Here is a 19,428-nt window from a genome sequence, read left to right as displayed (position 1 = left end):
GAGCTCAAGCAGTAACTCGGTGTTCCAGCACTGAAGGCAAATACTTTGCACTGAGGCTTGGGTTCCATGGGCTCTGGTTGATGCATAAAGCTACACACACAAAAGAAGTCGGAGTGGGAAATCCAGATATAGATTAACACATGAAATTGCCTTATATTGAGTCAGACCTTTGGTTTATCAAGGTTGGTATTGTCTACTCTGGCTGGCAATGAATCCCCAGGGTCTCGGGTAGAGGCCTTTCACATCCCTGACTACATAAGAACATAAGAAAGGCCCTGCTGGATCAGACCAAGGCCCATCAAGTCCAGCAGTCTGTTCTCGCAGTGGCCAACCAGGTGCCTCTAGGAAGCCACAAACAAGATGACTGCAGCAGCACCATCCTGCCTGTGTTTAATCACTACCTGCTTGTTTTAAGTGGAGATGCTGGGGATTGAACCCGGGACTTTCTGTGGGCCATGCATCTGCTCTGATACTGAGCCACAACCCTTCCCTGGGCGGTGGCTCAGTGGTAGATCATCTGCTTGGCATACAGAAGGTCCCAGCTTCAATCCCCAGCATCTCCACTTAAAGGGACTGGGCAAGCAGGTGATGTGAAAGACGCCTGCCTGAGACCGCTGCTGGTCTGAGTAGACAATACTGACTTTGATGGACCAAGGGTCTGATTCAGTATAAGGCAGCTTCTTTGTTCATTTGCAGATGGAAGAGCACCATCTACAAATATTAACACAGGACATTGGGTTGGAGTGGTTAACCTTTCAGGGAACTAGTGACACTACTACTGAAACAAGATTGTTTCTCTCTCTCTCCTCCATCCCAGGACAAATGCGGGGGGTGGGGACACCCAGATGTGTTTCCTTAGCTTGGCAATGCAAAAAAATGGAGGTGAAACACCATTTTTTAGTAGCATCAGTAAGGGCTAAGAGTTCTCCACTGACTGGTGGTCTGTGGGTTTGGGCTAGTTTGTTACAAAACATGGTGTTGGTTTTGCTGTTTTACTGGAGGGGGAATTTCTTGCTTGGTGTTGGTGTCTGAATTTTTTTTCTTTTAATTTTTTTCCTATCTCACTTACTGCTCTTCCTTTGGAGAAGAAGGGGTACACACGGAGGAACTGGACAGTGAACTAGGTAAACCATCCATCTCTCATTTTTTTTGCTGTATCACTCGGTCTGCGCCGTTTTAACTGCTTAACATCCTTTATTTTTTCCTTTGTATCGCTTTTGCTTCTTTTAATTTAAAACAAGCCTAACATGACAGCAAACTGTGGGTGGGTTTACTGTACAGAGAACTGCTTTTTGCATCATGTGATGATTCTAGGCAGGGTCCTCGTTGTACAAAGTCTCATGCCCCCCCTACTGATAATAGAAATTAATTCTCTGCTGTCAATAGGATCAATAGGGCTAACTACTTATGCTACCCAGTTCATGGTACCTATCTTGGCAGCGGTAGTGTAGCCATGTGGTGCTTGTATGTATGGGGCTTCTTCCATAGACTGGCATGATAACATCACGCCACATTGATGCAAGTTTTTTGTACGCATTCTGCTGTGTGGTCTGTACTTTACTTGAAGTGGCCAGACCAGAATGGATACCAATGAGCCTGCTTTCCCAAGAGGACAATCAGAATCTGGAATGGACCCCAGATCATATTCCAGTAGTTTGGTTGGAGCTGTATTGAAAACCTGGTTGTTGCCAAACTATTTTCACAGTCATTTCTAGCCCTGCCCAATTGCCAGCTTTAAATGGAACAAAACAGGGCTAGGGTTGTGCCCATTCAGCGTTGAAATCGGGCATCTCACAAATGTATGCGTTATTAGAGAATTGCTGTGTTACTATTTCTGCCTGATAAAAACCGCTGTTCAGTGTTCGCCACACCGACCCTTTTCTCATCCTGTATCAGTTTCATTTTGAATGTGATGTAGAATCCATTCACAGGGCAAGCATTAACTAGCTCTTGTTTAGTGCTGACCTGAGAAAGAGCCAGTGTGATCTGGTGTTTAGAATGTCAGACTAGGATCTGGTTGACTCAGGTTTGAATCCCCACTCTGCCACAGAACCTCACTGGGGTCCTTGGGCCAATCACATACTTTCAGCCTGTCCTACCTCACAGGGTTGTTGCAAGGATAAAACGGAAGAGAGCACTATGTAAGCTGCTTTGGGTCTCACCGGAGGAAAAAGCAGGGTTTAATTGAAGTAAATAAATATTAGGAGTCATGTGTTAGGAACAAAATGGGCTTATTTGACTGGTCGAAAAAGAGTTGGTTAGTTGGTCAAGCCACTGTCAAATGACTGGTCAGTTATTTTTAAACCATTACCTTTATTAGAAAGCACGCTAAAATATTTTAACTATCAACATGTTTTGAATAGCTTTTGCTAATTAACAGTGCTAACAGTGTTACATAAGGTTGCTACCTTTATTGAATGTAACTAGCTTTTTTAGTTTCCCTCATACACCAGGGTCAGTGTCAAAATGTAAAAATATGCAAAGTAAACACAAAGTAACAACTATTAAAAAACAAGTCAGATTTTTTTTTTTTTTTAAAGACCAGATTTCAAAGGCAGTTATATAAGGCAACCCTTGGCCAATTTGTACTATGTGGAGATACTTGCAGTTCTTGCTAGGTGCCAGTAGGAGGCACTTTGTCCTACTGCCACTTCTGCCCCCAACTGCTGTAGATCAAGGGGGCAACAGCCCTTGATAACAATGACACCCTAAGGAAATACCAAAAGCCAAGGTGCTCATCTACAGAGGAGCATTCCTGGCATCATAGAATATTTGACCACAGTAAAATACCGTATATACCCATGTATAAGCCGACCCGCGTATAAGCCGAGGTGCCTAATTTCTCCCCAAAAATGGGGAAAAATTAGGCACCTGCGTATAAGCCGAGGGTCGGCTTATAACCCCTCCCCCCCCGCAGGCTTACCTGAAAGGCTCTCCAGCGGCGAGGGTCCGGCGGCGGCGCGGCCCGGGGGGGCCTGGGCAGCCTTCCTGCGGCTGCAGGAGGCTGCCCCAGGCCGCTCCCGGCGGGAGGAAGCGGCGGCGAGGCCCAGGGGGACCCGGAGCAGCCTTCCTGCGGCTGCAGGAGGCTGCCCCAGGCCCCTCCTGCCCGGGAAAAATGGCGGCGGGGGGCGGGGGGGCCTTGGGCAGCCTCCTGCAGCCGCAGGATGGCTGCCCAAGGCCCCTCCCGCCTGAAAAAAATGGCGGCGGGGGCGGGAAGGGCCGGGGCAGCCTTCCTGCAGCCGCAGGATGGCTGCCCAAGGCCCCTCCCGCCTGAAAAAAATGGCGGCGGGGGCGCCTTGGGCAGCCATCCTGCGGCTGCAGGAGGCTGCCCAAGGCCCCTCCCGCCCGGGAAAAATGGCGGGGGGGGCGGGAAGGGCCAGGGCAGCCTTCCTGCAGCCGCAGGATGGCTGCCCATGGCCCCTCCCGCCCGGGAAAAATGGCGGGGGGGGGCGGGAAGGGCCAGGGCAGCCTTCCTGCAGCCGCAGGATGGCTGCCCATGGCCCCTCCCGCCCGGGAAAAATGGCGGGGGGGGGCGGGAAGGGCCAGGGCAGCCTTCCTGCAGCCGCAGGATGGCTGCCCATGGCCCCTCCCGCCCGGGAAAAATGGCGGCGGGGGCCGGGGGGGCCAGGGCAGCCATCCTGTAGCTGCAGGAAGGCTGCCCCAGGCCGCACCCGGCGGCAGGAAGCGGCATGGGCCCGGCGGCGGCGGCGGCAGTAAGTTTCCCCCCTCCCTCCTCCCTCCTCCCTCCCTCCCCCGTATTGACTCGCGTATAAGCCGAGGCCGGCTTTTTCAGCCCATTTTTGGGGCTGAAAAACTCGGCTTATACGCGAGTATATACGGTAACAGCCGGACAGTTGACTGGGTAGTTATCAATATGTGACCAGTTAGGTGTGGAGTTAGGAAATTTTTAGTGTTTCAGTTTGCTGCGTTATATAATTAATGAGCCACGCAGATGTTAAAAGTTACTCAGAATGCCAAATGGCGTTAGACGCTCCTCAGAATAATGTACTTGGCTAGACTTTTTGAGTTTGAATTTCACCTACATCCCACTTTGTGGCATTCCTACTTGCTGTTAATATTCATAAGGTATTCAAAAACGGACAGCCGATTCATTATATTGTTGAAGGCTTTCACAGTCAGAGTTCATTGGTTCTCGTAGGTTATCCGGGCTGTGTGACCGTGGTCTTGGTATTTTCTTTCCTGACTTTTCGCCAGCAGCTGTGGCAGGCATCTTCAGAGGAGTAACACTGAAGGACAGTGTCTCTCAGTGTCAAGTGTGTAGGAAGAGTAATATATAGTCAGAAAGGGGTTGGGTTTGAGCTGAATCATTGTCCTGCAAAAAGTAACAAAGGTAATGTGCTAACCATTGTCCTGAAAGTATCAAGATAATGTGCTAACATACCACACCCTCATTAGCACATTATCTTGATACTTACAGGACAATGGTTAGCACATTACCTTTGTTACTTTTTGCAGGACAATGATTCAGCTCAAACCCAACCCCTTTCTGACTATATATTACTCTTCCTACACACACTTGACACTGAGAGACACTGTCCTTCAGTGTTACTCCTCTGAAGATTCCTGCCACAGCTACTGGCGAAACGTCAGGAAAGAAAATACCAAGACCACGGTTACACAGCCCGGATAACCTACGAGAACCAGCCGATTCATTGTTTATATTCAGCAAGTGTTTTGCGGTGTGTTTGCAGAACTAAATGCTTTGAAGTGGGATAGGAAGTATATTATCTCCAGACACTTTGGGGATATGCTCAGGAAGCTGCAGCTGACCTGAAACTCCCTGGCATATCTGCTGTGTGTTCTTTTTTGGTGACAATTCTTTCCTTCACAGTTTGTGATGTTTAATGCCTCAGACACTGGTGTGTAAATGGCCAGCATGCTTGTTAATTTTCTCTTGGTTTTGCATATTGCTAATTGGCCCTCAGTTTCTGTAAAGTAAGAATAATCCCCAAATGTGCTTGATAACTGAGGGCTACAGCCGCCTTCCAGCATAGCCAATAATAGTGTGTTCTGCACAAAAACTGGTAGCATGATGAATAGATGAACACAGAGCGCCCCCTCTGGAATACATCCCTGCTGGTAGGTTTAATAAAAAAAAGAGTGCCAGTCATTTTCTTCTGGCTCATCCTCTTTATTTTCAGTGTCTGTTTCACTGCCTTGTCCTATTTGAGACACACACACAACCCTCATTTGTGAAGCGCAGCAGAAAAGACAAGCATACCATTGCTTGCCAAGTATTTTCTCCCACCATCACCCCACCCTTCAATTATCACTGGCTTGCATTTGCTTCCTCTGTCTCTCAAGGAATCCAAAGATGCTTCAGATGGGTAGAACGTGGGCAGCGGAAGTTGGAGGGAAACCTTCCTTTTTATTTGCAAACAAGGAACATGTGGAGGGAAACTCATGAAATATTTTTCCTCTTGATTTTCAGCCAGTTCTGAATCACAAATATAAACTTTGAGTAATTAGCCCATGTGTGTTTATGTGGGTTTCATTCCTGTTCAGTCTGGAGCTATTTGTGTCCGTATGGCAGTGCAGTTGGAAGATGGCACACTGGATATCGGCCTCATATTGATAACGGGAGCTGTTGGATTGTGTCAGCTACATTACAGATTGCATTTCATATTGAATTGTGAGAATAAAATGGGGGACAGAGAACCGTGTACACCACTCTGAGCTCCTTGGAGGAAGGAGGGGATAAAAATGCACCAGACAGATAACATAGAAAGGGGCAACAGATCTGCCTACTTCAGAAACAGACACTTTTTGATATGGGTGTCTATGCCACTCTCTCTTTGTCTCTCTTAGTGTTACATGAACACATGAAGCTGCCTTATACTGAATCAAACCCTTGTTCCATCAAAGTCAGTATTGTCTTCTCAGACCAGCAGTGGCTCTCCAGGGTCTCAGGCAGAGGTCTTAAACATCACCTACTTGCCTAGTCCCTTTAACTGGAGATGCCGGGGATTGAACCTGGGACCTTCTGCATGCCAAGCAGAGGCTCTACCACTGAGCCACAGCCCCTCCCCAATTTTCACAGATCCCCCCCCCATCCAAACTCAAAATGTTCTTCAAAAGAAGAGCATGCTGATGCCCTACTGAGACTGTGGTGGAGAGTAGTTTGATATAGTTGCCTCTCTGTGTCAAAAATTGCTATGGAAACCTAGCATGTCAGGAAGTCTGCGACTCACCTTCTCTCTGATATGGTTCAGATATGGTTTCTATTATAGGAGAGCATTTAAATCACATATTCTCTACCTGCCTTCCGATGTGGTACCGTCCTAAGGAGGGCTGCCCCATGTAAATGTATGTATTGCCTTCTGGGCAAGCATCCTGAATTCAGAATCAAGCAAACCAGTTAAACTAACTGTGGTTAGTGAAATCACTTGAACATGGGCCTCTCCACTATTCAGTACCTACCTGTCCACCTATTTTTAGCTATGCTACAGTTTTAATTGTATTACATTTGTGCGTGTGCAGCACTGAGCCAGACCTGGTCAGGAAAGGGCGGCATAAAAATCTAATAAATAAAATAATAAAATATCTTCCGAATTTGGCTAATAAACTGCAGCTAATCTTAACTGTGGTTTTTCTTGATGTACGAATGCCTATGGTCAGGCTTAATCCTGGTTTGTTTCCCAGCACTGCCTTTCCACTTCCCCAGCCATAGAGATGTCAGACCAAAGCAAAAGCCACGAGGCCAGAATTTAGGTTTTGAATGATTATCCTCGAGTCAAATCCTATTGTTGTAAACTAGCCGATGTTTAAATAAACCACCGCTTTTTTGTTATGTCTGAACTGAGCCACAAATGTGTACAAACTTTTACTAGAGATTAAAAATCGACCACCCTTAGTCTTGGTTTGTTGGTTTTGTGTCAAATGGGAAAACAAACATGTACTTTGAAAATTACGGGTTCACTTCTGCACTGAAAGTCACATTCTTTCCATGCAGACTTTCAACCCACAGTTGCCACCATTTGTGGTATGCCCATGGAGAGCAAGTGATGGATTAGTATGTGTTGAATTACTTGTGAATGCATCCTTTGTGAATAGATGTTGGGGAGCTGCAGGACCGTACAGCCACCCTCTTTTATACTGCCATACAGTCATACCCCCTCTTAAGGTTTTTAAGACACAAGAGTAATTTTCTTTGAATAGAAAGTCTCACATTTCATCAGTGTTCATCACGTGTCCAGGTGGCAGCAGCAGGTGGGGAGGGGGAAGCAACTTTGTCATCAACATCACTACATCACTTACACGGAAAACCCAGAAGTGATGTGGGATAGCTCTAGGAATCCCCAGAAACTCTGTGGTAAAACCAGAGTTTCCGGTGAATCTTAGAGCTACTCTACATCCCCAGAAGGGACATGGTGTCGTCACTGATATCATGCCCCCTGTGTCCCTGCCCCCAACCCGCCCACCGGTTGGCTAGCTCCACCTGGCAACTCTAATGTTTGTTGACTTCTGTCTCTTTTTTCTTTCATTGACAGAAAGGTTTTTTAAAAAAGCTCAGATGTATATTCAATTGGTGTTTCTTCATCAACTAATTATGGTATAGAAATATTTACGCCTCCAACTTCGCAAGCCTGCAGGCATTGAACTGGGCACTTTCCCTGAGCATCCTCCCATCTCTCGTTGCTGCGTTTATTCCCCTGCAGTCACTTTAAAACCGAAAATCACTTTACTGTGTGATTAAGGGATAATGATTCTGTGACAAGTTTTGTAACATGATAAAATGACTGCATGTGCACAGAGACTTCTGCTGTCATCTCCGAGACTCTGATTCATTTCAGTTATGATAAGAAATATTAAATGCCTTGATAGAGTCAGAAGACACTTGCTGTAAATCAGGCCTTGTTAGCAACATACTGAGGACTGTTTGGAGCCTCTAATTAACGTGACCTGAGCAGTTTCTATCAACTGGATATGTTGGGGGGGGGGGGGGGAAGACGTGAACACCCATGTTTCAGTAGCACAGTGATGAGATCACTGGTGTGAAGAATTTAACTGTCTGTTGAAGAACGTGATATGTCAGCAGTGGCTTGGATCGCGTCTAGAATTTCCACATTTTCAGAGTAGGGTGTGCTTTTCACAGTTTTCCCCCTCCAAACTCAAAGTGCCCCTTAAATGCTGCTCCTGGAGGACAGGGGATCCTCAGGAATAACTAGGCAGGGTAGGTTTTTGTGTGGGGGTGGGTGGGTGGGTGGAGGAATAGCCTGCACTTGTGCTCATGGTAAATCTAGGTGAAATCCAACACATAGTGTTCTTTATTTGTTCCAAGGTCCTGTGGCATTGGTGTGTGTGTGTGTGTGTGTGGCGGGGGTCCCATTATGCTCTCTTGCTCCTAAATTTTCAAATATATCTCCACAACTATGAGAGCTGGGAACTTTTTTTTGTGTGGGGGGGGGACAGTTATCGGGATTATCTGACACCACCACAACCACCTAAGGAGGCTGATGGAACGTGCTCTGGCTCATGAATGCATATGCCACCATATATTTGTCGATCTCTTTGTTGACTTACAGCGCACCGCTGCAGTGCCTCCTAAGACGTTCCACAGCTGCCAGCAGCTTGAAAAAAGCCTTTGAAAGGCTTTTTTCTTTTAAAATGAGGCTTTTTGCCCCATTGAGAAAAGCGAGGCTGCGCCTGCTAAAAAGCAGGTGCACCCTCGCTCTTATCACGGCCCCCATTCTTGGGGCGAAAGGGGACAGGAGGCTGCCTAACAGCAGCTCCCTCCCCCAGCTCACCCTGGGAACGCCTCCCGGGACGCCCCCTTGAATGCCAGCACGGGCCTTTATGCCGGTGGGATGCTGGTGGAAGGCCCCGCTGGTATCCCGGGGCGACGCTGCCATGGCAGCACCCAGAGACCAGCATCCGGGCCTCTTTGCCGGCACCTGGGCCACTAACACTGGCAGAAGTAGCCCAGACGTTGGCGCGGGGGGTGGTGGTAACACTGGCGCGGCCACTTCCTGGCCTCCTAAGGGCTTTCACCCTCGAAGGCCAGGAATGTGCTGTTAATTACTGTGGAAATAACAATTGACAACCCAAATAATTTAGGAAGTCAGTTTTATTTGTTTGTTTGTTTGTTTATTGCATTTTTACCCCCCCCCCCCCACACATTCCTGGCAAGCCGGGCTCAGAGCGGGTCACAACATAGTCATAAGAAGACATGAATTAAAACATATATTAAAACGTACTTCATATTACATTAAAACAAGATGGCATTCCATTCGCAGCCTGGTCAGTACCGGACCCCCAGACCAGGTTGGGGGAGGATGGGGAAGCCAGCGAATGATGAAAGTAAAAAGACTTGCGGATGAAGGAAGTGCTAAATTGCGTGTGATGAGTCACTCCTTCTCCCTGGCCTTATAGATGTCCTGGCTGCTCCTGTTACTTTTCCTTCTTCAGTGGACCAAGCCCAAGAGCAGGGCAACTCCCCTCCCTTAGCTCTGGAAGAGATGCTGCAGAGCAGAGCCCTGCCAGGCCCAGGTGTTGATGGTTTCCAGAGCCTCTCCTTGTGCAGCTGCTGATGACAATGACACACATCTGTAAAAACCACTGCATGAAATGTCGGGGGTGGGTGGGAGCAGTGACTTCGCAAGCAAACCTAAACTATTTTATTTTAAGTAGCCACGAGCCCTTCCAAAATAGGCAGGTTATAAATGTGCTGAGATTACTTTAAAGTATGCATGAAAAAAAAATAAGCAATTGCTGTTCATTTGTTTCTAGAACTACCTGCTGGTTGGGAAAAGATTGAAGATCCTGTATATGGTGTCTACTATGTAGAGTAAGTACATTTGCCTTTGTTTGGATTTTTTATGTGTGCAGTTCCTCACTGCGAATAGCTGGGTTCTATACACGGCTGTGATTTCCTTGAATTTCCCATCTGCCATTGGAAAGCTAGCCTCTGTGCTTGTTTTCTTGTTACCTTACTGTGGTGCTGTGTGTTGATTTGCAGCTGGCAATGCAAGCCTGTACTAGTTTTCCTTTTTTTTAAAAAATAGCTTGAATGCTTGAGTGAAAGCAGAGGATGCATCATGCATTGCTCTTCTGCACCCCCTAGTGGTCATTGCAAGAAACAATCAACCTTTCAAGGCTTTGATAGGGGAACTTCATTTTCGGGATGCATGGAACTCCTTGGCATTCCCTTCATAATCTAGCTTCTGGAAATAAAGTTTGTAATAAAGAAATGTCTTGTTAAGGTTAAGTGGACATGGGCCTCCGTATCAAGCACTAATAAATGCCAGCCAAGAATATCAGTTCTTTTAGACAAAGCAGAGGTCTACCATCTGAATATTACTAAGAAGGGCTTTCCTGTTAAAAGGATTCTTTTTAGATGAGCTGAAGAGTGTCAGGCATTTTGTTTTTACTTATTTTATTTTTACTTTTGTATCAATGTGATTAAAAGGGTGCCTATTTTAAAAATATATAAATAGCAAAAAGTGATTCTAACAGCCCATTCCTGAGAGGGAGGGCTGAGCCGGTGGCTGGAGGCAGAACAGCCGCGCCGCCTTCAAAGGAGGATTTGCCCCCCCACCCCAGTGAAGCCGGCATTTTGCCCTTACCTAGCCCTGTGGAAACGCTCCATAGGGTTCCACAGGGATATGCCACCTAAAAAGGTGGCGTAACTCCAGGTAAGGGCAAAGGGGGTGTTTCTGGCATGAAGGGGCATTAGGAAGCCACCTAAAGGTGGCTCCACCCCCAGAACGCTGCCTGGGATGATGGCACACAGAGGTGCATTGTCAGGATGCCGGCGGGAGGCTGAGCCAGTGTGGGGCAGTGCAGGGAGGCTGGCATGAGCGCCCCAATGCCGGCGTCCGTGCCACTCTTGGCGGCGCAAGTGGCGCTGGTGCAAGCAGCCCAGATGCCAGTGTGGGTCCTTTCACGCCTCCTGTGGACTTTTGCCCTCCCAGCTCAGGAATGGGCTGTAGGTTTGGGGAGAAGAATGAGCTACGAGAAGTCTTGCAATATAGGGGATTGGTAAGGGGCAGGGAAGAGGAGGGGAGGGGAGTGGCTTCAGCGTACTTTTTTCCACTCTTTTCAATTTAGATGACAGGTCGTTCCTTTAGGTAATCTGAGACTCAAATTTGTTTCCGTCACTGACCCCTTAAGAATGACTTTGCAGTTATGTGTACACACTTAGGATGGCTTACGGTAGCCTTGAAAATAGACGTGGAACACAATATCCACCTGCTCAGTTCAGCTCATGCCTTCTGTGGCTTGGGATCAGCAAATGGTATAATTAAGGGGTGACATTTATTTTGCCAGAGAGATCAGGGCTAAATATTTTTCAAAGTTTTCCAGTTTTCATGCCAAGAGGTATCTCCAGTTCCTTCTGGACAACTCTCTCTCTCTCTGTGTGTGTGGTTACATCTCATATATTTATATTTTTACATGCTACCGTATGTACAGTGATTTTATGCCAATAAAGGACGATATGACTATGAGAGAGAGTGTTTGTGGCATGGGTATGCTGGTGTTTAGATGGCCCAGCATGGACACACACGAGCAAACATGTATGCACACCCATGCATATGTGTGCCTGTTTCTCTGTGGTTCACTTCTGTAGCGGCATTAGAATCGTAACATAAAGCAGGAGAATAAAGCCATGGCCAGGGTCCAAATGGCAGAATTAAGTACCCTAAGGTCAAGAACAAACATACATAAGGGCCAAAATTAATACTAAGTGCAAATAATGTTCTGCAATTACATATAATGAATGTATTACAGACAAAAATCAATAACTTGTATACAGTCCTACTATGGCCTCTATCGACCATCTTAGTTTTGGTCTAATTGTTTGATTGTCTATTTGTGTTTATGTCCATATTTATAATAGAAATATAGAGGCTATAGCAGAACTGTTTACAAGTTATTGATTTTTGTCTGCAATAAATTCATTATATATAATTGTAGAGCATTATTTGCACTTAGTATTAATTTTGGCTCTTATATATGTTTGTTCTTGACCTTAAAGTGCTTAATTCCGGAGGTTTTAGGATTAAGTCCCCCCCCCCTTATTTGTCGGCAGGTCCGAATGGCTACATGCCATGGTGAACATGTACACTGGTGCTTGTGAGGTCTCCATTCTTGCCACAAGTCCTTTGTATGCGCATCCCCCCCCCACAGCTGTTTCTGAAGACTGTGAGATTTTTCAGAACGGTATTCAGTGTGGCTCAAAGAATCACTTTGCAAGTGCACACAGGTGTGTGATTCCTTTCCTTTGATGCCCTAACTTTACAGAAGTTACTTTTCCTAACTCTCCTGGTCTTTTGTCCATCTAGACTCCTTTCTCCCTATTGCAAAGGACGGTTATGACTGGTGCTATTTCGGAATGTCTGCAGAGTGCAACTTAGAGCTGAGATAAAAGGCTATCATGCTGGCCTAGTTAGTTTGCTTCTTTGCGGCTGTGTTGTTTTGCTGTCCTGGATTGGAGGGCAACTGCAAACCGTATCTTGTTCTTTCCGATGTAACCGCCAGCTACGGTTTATACCGAAGCTGGTTTAACTAGTTGAATTGATGCACACAAGAAGAGGAGGGCATGTGTGAGCACAGGCTTGTTCAGGTAGAGTCAAAGAATGGCTTGGTGCTGTGTCTGAATCAGTCCTTTGGCATAGTTGTTATAGAGCACTTCCAGCTTTGTTTCCTGAGATCAATTTATAATAAAACTTGCTAGACAGGCAAGTTTGGGGGAGTGTTTAATTGCTGCCACCGGAACATGCTTTTTGGGACTCAGCATCATTCGGTCAGACTTTGATCCCTGTGGATGCTTCTCTTATATTTCTAAAATAGTGCTTAACAAATAAGCACCAGCGTTTGTTCCAGATGTTGACCCGTTCTTAGATACCTTCTAGCAACCTTGATTGCATGATTGAAAAAATGCAACCATTATTTCATTTGGAAACTTGCTGCATTGGGCTTACTTAGATAGAGAGGAGAGCGCCGAGAGGCCTTAAGAGTGCTGAGGTCTCTAAAGAAGAAGAGAACATCTGTATGGCCATCACAGTGGTTTTTGCCTCTCTCACGAATGCCAATGTATAGGCCTGTAATATATGCACACACATGCTAGTCCAAATTTAGACTTGTGTTTCATGTGGGAAATCAAACAAAACTAAGGACACCAGCTGGCAATGGCTGTACACCCATCTGTCGAGGCAACTGGGGGGCAAGGGAACTGATATGAGAGCATCGCTCAGCTAAAGAAAGAGAAAGGGCAATGTGTTGTCTCTCGCTCTTTTTCACATACACTCTTCCTTCACTTCCTGTTTTCTGTCTAGCCACCACAGTGGAACCAGTTCTGAGAACTCCTTTTCTGATTCTCTGTGGGGTGGATCAGTTTAGTCTCTGTTTTTAATGCCTGAACGCAATTTGGGATATGGGATATGATAAAAGCAAACAAGAGTGGCCCTGACCCTGCTGAGTGACCTCAGACTGCCCTCAAGTAACTGGGAATAAAAGAAAGAGATCCTAGATGTGAGTTCCAGACAATCGGAGGCAGGGGGTTGTATCTGCACAGCTTGAGGTGGCTGAGGAAGGGACTGTTGGCAACCCTTCAGTGGCACCAGAGCTCCCAGGATACAACATCTTGGCACAAATCCTGTTCCTAGTCATGAACGGGAAATCAGAAAGCTATTTCTTCACATTTATTACCCTCATTAAAGAAATGGAGCATTATTGAAAGTAGGGTCTTTGTTTTACGACTACCAAGTGTGATTTGGACCCTTTAATTGTGTCACTCTTGTTTTGCTAATAACTTTTGTGTTTGTGTTGTGTTAACCGCAATAAGGACTGCAGTCCAGAGGGAGACAATTGAGGGCAAATCATACAATGAGGGTTTGTATTAAGAAAAAGAATTAACGCAAACTAGATCCGGAGAATATATAAGCATATGTACTTTGCTGAGTTGAGCTCCTTATATGAGTGGTGTGAAATCTATTAGGATTAGTGACGCTGCGCACTTAGAAATATTGGATTCATACTATGAATTTCCCGGCCTTGCAAGCCTTGATTTTTATCCCCCCTTGCCCTGAAATAAGTACTCAGTTTGCAGTTTAAAACTATTGGTTACTTTAACTTTGGTCTCTACAAAGCTATCCTAATGACAGCAATTGTCTTGAGCTTTTTGTTAACAAGCATGTTAACAAGCACGTAATGTACAGAACCCTCGCTTTGTCTGAAAGCCAGCAGAGATATCATTATCATCAGGTTGGCCAAGTCACAAAGGTCCCAAGAGCGTCATCCTGTAAAGTTGAGTTTTACAAAAGCAAACAAGAAGGCTGGGAAACAAGAGCCTTTTATATGCCGACTTTCTCTACCTTTTAAGTGGTCTCAAAACAGCTTACAATCACCTTCCTCTCCCCACAACAGACACCTTGTGAAGTGGGGCTGAGAGAGTTCGAAGAGAACTGTGACTAGCCCAAGGTCACCCAGCAGGCTTCATGTGGAAGAATGGGGAAACCAACCCGGTTCACCAGATTAGAGTCTGCTGCTCATGTGGAGGAGTGGGGAATCAAACCTGGTTCACCAGATTAGAGTCTGCTGCTCATGTGGAGGAGTAGGGAAACCAACCTGGCTCACCAGATTAGAGTCTGCTGCTCATGTGGAGGAGTAGGGAAACCAACCTGGCTCACCAGATTAGAGTCTGCTGCTCATGTGGAGGAGTGGGGAATCAAACCCGGTTTTCCAGATTAGAGCCCACCGCTCATGTGGAGGAATAAGGAATCAAACCCGGTTCTCCAGATTAGAGTCCACTGCTCTTAACCACTACACCACTCTTGAATAACTGCACTCTCTCTAAGGTAGTCTTTCGAGAAGAATGTGAAAAAGTATGATTAAATTCTCAATTGATTAAAAAACAAACAAACCCAACCTTTGCAAAGGTATGGCTTTCCACACTCTTTCACTCTAGTTCCTGAGCAGCAATGCAGCCATGTCTATGTGTGATGACGTAAACCAACTAACTCTTGATAAAAAGGATTCTTTTTTCCCCCAGTTGCTCACAGAGGCCATTCATTTTATTTTATTCCATTTATACCCTGCCCTTTCCCATCCCAAGACAGCCTCAGGGCGGCTTCCAACAATATATTTATATTTTAAGTTAATTTACAAACCTCCTGCTATAATAAAAAAATATAAGCTAGAATAAGAGGTAGCAATAAAGATTCATAATGTTTATGTAAAACGACTCATGATTTATGGTGCCATAAAATGTGAGAGAGCCAACAGGGACAGCTAATAATTAGCGAACGATGGGCATAGTCCAGCAAACGTCCACCAATTTGTGACTGGCGACCCAGTTACACCGGCAACCCAATTAGCGATGGGAGAAGCTCACTTGGTTAATGTCACTTTTAACAGCCCCGCTTCCTCCCTACAGGATGGTGCTAAAGGATTTTGCGAGCTTGATGGGACTGATAACTCCGGCTAGTTTTTTGCCATGCACGCAGTGTTGGAACCCGTGCCGTCATGCTGGTGGAATGACGTTACTGTTTTGTCCTGTGTTCTACAGTTCCATTCTAGCAGAACCTCTAGGAGTAGAGCGCGCATTAGGTTGTGTTGTGAACCAAGCCTCTTGGCAGCAGGTTCCCTCTCTTCCAGAGTGGTGCCGTTCCGTTATTTTCCATGGAACTGTGCCCAAAACTGGACAGACATTGATTGTGTGTTTCTATTTCATGTGTCATCCAGGCGTAAATGAGTAGTAATTTGGAAAGCGACAATTGGATGCTGGCACAGGCTCACTGAAAACTGTGGAGGCTGCAGGTGTACCTGGGGAAAATTAGTGAGCTCAGTAGAGACCTGGCTTTTGGAAAACCTTGAATTAAAAAACGTTACTTGTCAACAAGACCTTAGTGACTTCAGGATACGGTGAATGACTCGATTCCTTCCAGTCAAGACAGCCAGTGTGGTGCAGTGGTTAAGAGCGGCAGACTTGAATCTGGAGAATGGGGTTTGTTTTCCCACTCCTCCACATAAAGCCTGCTGGGTGAACTTGGGCCAGTCACAGTTTTCTCAAAACTCTCTCAGCCCCACCTACCTCACGAGGTGTCTGTTGTGGGGAGAGGAAGGGGAAGGCGATTGTAAGCTGCTTTGACACTCCTTATGGTAGAGAAAAGCCGGTTATAAAAACCAACTCTTCCTCTTTCTCTTCTTCAACAGGATTAATTCCCATCATATATGGTTTCAAAACATTATTTACCTATCCTCTTTCCTACACTGACATTATGGAGTTTAGAGATACCTTTAGTAGATACCACCTAGGTTTATGTTTTTAATCATTATTTGGAGTCCTGTCATTTGCAACATTGGTTTGTGGCTTATATGCGACCTTTCCATTCAGCCATTCTATTCTGTATTTTATTCCATAGTGTCATAAAGTAGCTTGTGCACAGTGTGATAATACAGTGGGCCGATCAGATAGCATAGCAACATTGCAGTTTCATTTCCGTTTAAATTCTGCTGAACCAAAGGAGGGCTGAAAAATCTGATGAAAGGAAGCCTCTCTGTCTAGCCATGAACCCAGCAGAATCATCCTTCTTCCTTATTTTCATTTAGGGATGCCAGCCTCCAGGTGGGACCTGGGGATCCCACAGAATTACAGCTCACCTCCAGACTACAGAGATCAGTTCCCCTGGAGAAAATGGATGCTTTGGAGAGTGGACTCTATGGCATTGTACCCCACTGAGGTCCCTGTCCTCCCCAAGCTCCATCCCCAAATCACCAGGAGTTTCCCAACCTGGAGCTGGTGACCCTCCCCCTCCCCACCTCTTGCTGGTTGCTAGGTCCCCCCTGGCAATCCTACCCTCATTGTTGCTATAATACTTAGAGCATTAATGATATTTAGCCATACCTCTTCAAGGTGGCATGTTGGAGAAGAGGTAGTGTGAGTGATTTCTTAGCTCAGTGTTTCGACCCTGGCTGCAGGAAGACTATGCCTCATAGGTCTTGCATTTGACTTATCTTCCCCCCACTCTTCCTCAAAGAACTGTTCCACCCATCACTTGCTGTTCATGCCAAGTGTTCCTTTACTTAATGGTTATCCTTTCTCCTTCAGTCACATCAACAGGAAGACACAATACGAGAATCCAGTTCTGGAAGCCAAACGGAAGAAGCAGCTCGAGCAACAGCAGCCACAGCCAGCACCCCCAGAAGGTTGGCACCCACCATCGTTAAGGCCGAAATATTGGTTAATGTCTGTTGTAGAATAGAATCATAGAGTTGGAAGGGACCACCAGGGTCGTCTAGTCCAACCCCCTGCACAATGCAGGAAATTCACAACTACCTCCCCCCCCACACACACACACCTCCAGTGACCCCTTCTCCATGCTCAGAAGATGGCCAAGGTGCTCTCCCTCTCATGACCTGCCTAAGGTCATAGAATCAGCATTGACGACAGATGGCTATCTAGCCTCTGCTTAAAATCCTCCAAGGAAGAAGAGCTTACCACCTCCTGAGGAAGCCTGTTCCACTGAGGAACCGCTCTGACTGTTAGAACTGTAGTATTCCGTTGAGGTTACGTATTTATTCCTTAATTGGTTAGTCCAGAAGTTCCTAAATTTTTTGAGTCAGGGAACACTTTTCAAAGAAAAGAAAGAGAGAAATTGGTCACGGAGCACTAATTTTCACCTAGCACTTATATACTAAGAGCCCCGTGGCGCAGAGTGGTAAGCTGCAGTACTGCAGTCAAAAGCTCTGCTCACGACCTGAGCTCGATCCTGACGGAAGTTGGTTTCAGGTTGCCGGCTCAAGGTTGACTCATCCTTCCATCCTTTCGAGGTCGGTAAAATGAGTACCCAGCTTGCTGGGGGTAAAGGGAAGACGACTGGGAAAGGCACTGGCAAACCACCCCGTGAACAAAAGTCTGCCTTGGAAACGTCGGGATGTGACGTCACCCCTGGGTCAGGAATGACCCGGTGCTTGCACAGGGGACCTTTACTTTTTTAAAAAACTTATATACTAAACTAAATGATGGTAGCATTTTTCTTTCCAATCTCTTCACGGAGCACTAGGAGATGTTCCGCAGAGCACCAAGTGCACCATGCATTTTGGGAACCTCTGGATTAATCTATGCTTGGCCTCAGCTGCCCTTCTAAGCACTTGCTAGTAAGCCTGGCATGAGCCTGCCAAAGTTAAATAAAACATAAATTGAGCTATTATATGTCACCAGTGGTGTGTGGAATGGTATAGTATCGCCTGATCTCGTCAGATTTCGGAAGCTAAGCTGGGTCAGTACTCGGAAGGGAGACCTCCAAGGAAGTCTCTGCAGAGTAGGGTAATGGCAAACCACCTCCGCTTAATCACTTGCCTTGAAAACCCCACCAGGGGTCGCTATAAGTCAGCTGCGACTTGACAGCACTTTAAAAAAAAAGGGGGGGGGAGAAACCTCTGATAATAAGTCAGGAAAAAAATGTGCACGGCAACAAAGGTTGCAAGGCGTTTATCTAACAACTTGTAGCTATTACAAAATTATGCAACACAGTCATAACAAAGATTCAAAGAAATTGCGAGACACGGCCCGCACAGCTACGCTGCACATGTTTATTGAATTTATGGCTTCGTTGTCTTATTCTACCTATATTTCGTAAAGGATAATTGCTTGATTTCCTATGATAGCTACAGTTACAATCCGAAGAAGAGATACGGAAACAGGATACTAGCAGGTAGACCTGTCACTGTTGTGGTTTTGTGTTATATTGCCAACACTTTTGTTTCTGCTCATTATACGTATACTGCAATACACGTCTCACAGTTTCTTTGAACCTTGGTTACTACTATTTTTTATAGTTTTGTAGTAGCTATAAGTTTTTAGATAAGTACTTTACACACACACGTCGCCAGGACCCCTGCGGTGGAGCTGAGCTGCTGGATGGCCAGGCAAGTTGCCCTGTCATGTGGCAGGGTTCTGGCCATGCTGGGAACCGCATTGCCACTCAGCAAGAGGCCGGCAGCACAAACGTGGCCCAGCAGAGTGACAGAGTGACAGGGATCAGGAGTGCAATTGTGGGGCTAAAACAGGGAAGGAAGGGTTCAAAGGAAGGAACTGGCTGACTGGATCGGCTCTCATTGGAAGGCCCGCCCTCTTGTGAGAATCAGACCTGCACCTATTCAGGCAAGGGGCCTGCTGGACAGGGCATTGGACAGGTAGAAGGGAGCCTGAGCGTGGAACATGACATGATGAACGATACTCAATCTTTGCAGATGTTCATTCTTTCTGTAGGTGAAGAAGCACCTTAATGGCCAACAAGATTTCCAGGGTACAAGTTTATCAGAGTTAAATCTCCCTTCACATCAACACATGAAGCTGCCTTGTACTGAATCAGACCCTTGGTCCATCAAAGTCAGTAATGTCTACTCAGAACTGCAGCTGCTCGCCAGGGTGTCAGGTAGAGGTCTTTCACATCACCTACTTGC

The 19,428-nt window shown here is 46.1% G+C and overlaps 1 protein-coding gene across 15 annotated transcripts in view; it reads left to right on the top strand.

Moving 5' to 3' along the window:
* The window catches only part of MAGI1 (membrane associated guanylate kinase, WW and PDZ domain containing 1), a 621,460-nt gene that overhangs the window by 477,992 nt on the left and 124,040 nt on the right, over window positions 1-19,428 (top strand). For 9 of the 15 annotated variants that reach the window (XM_056867143.1, XM_056867134.1, XM_056867140.1 and 6 more), the window contains exons 7-9: window positions 1,089-1,124; window positions 9,751-9,808; window positions 17,072-17,169. In XM_056867143.1, coding sequence (XP_056723121.1) covers window positions 1,089-1,124; window positions 9,751-9,808; window positions 17,072-17,169 — 192 coding nt within the window. The remainder of the gene's footprint in view (window positions 1-1,088; window positions 1,125-9,750; window positions 9,809-17,071; window positions 17,170-19,428) is intronic. The other 6 variants (XM_056867137.1, XM_056867145.1, XM_056867144.1 and 3 more) reach the window with 1 other exon arrangement.

The sequence above is a fragment of the Euleptes europaea genome, chromosome 1, assembly GCF_029931775.1.
Source record: "Euleptes europaea isolate rEulEur1 chromosome 1, rEulEur1.hap1, whole genome shotgun sequence".
NCBI classification, from domain to species: domain Eukaryota; kingdom Metazoa; phylum Chordata; class Lepidosauria; order Squamata; family Sphaerodactylidae; genus Euleptes; species Euleptes europaea.
This window is presented reverse-complemented; position numbering and strand designations above follow the sequence as displayed.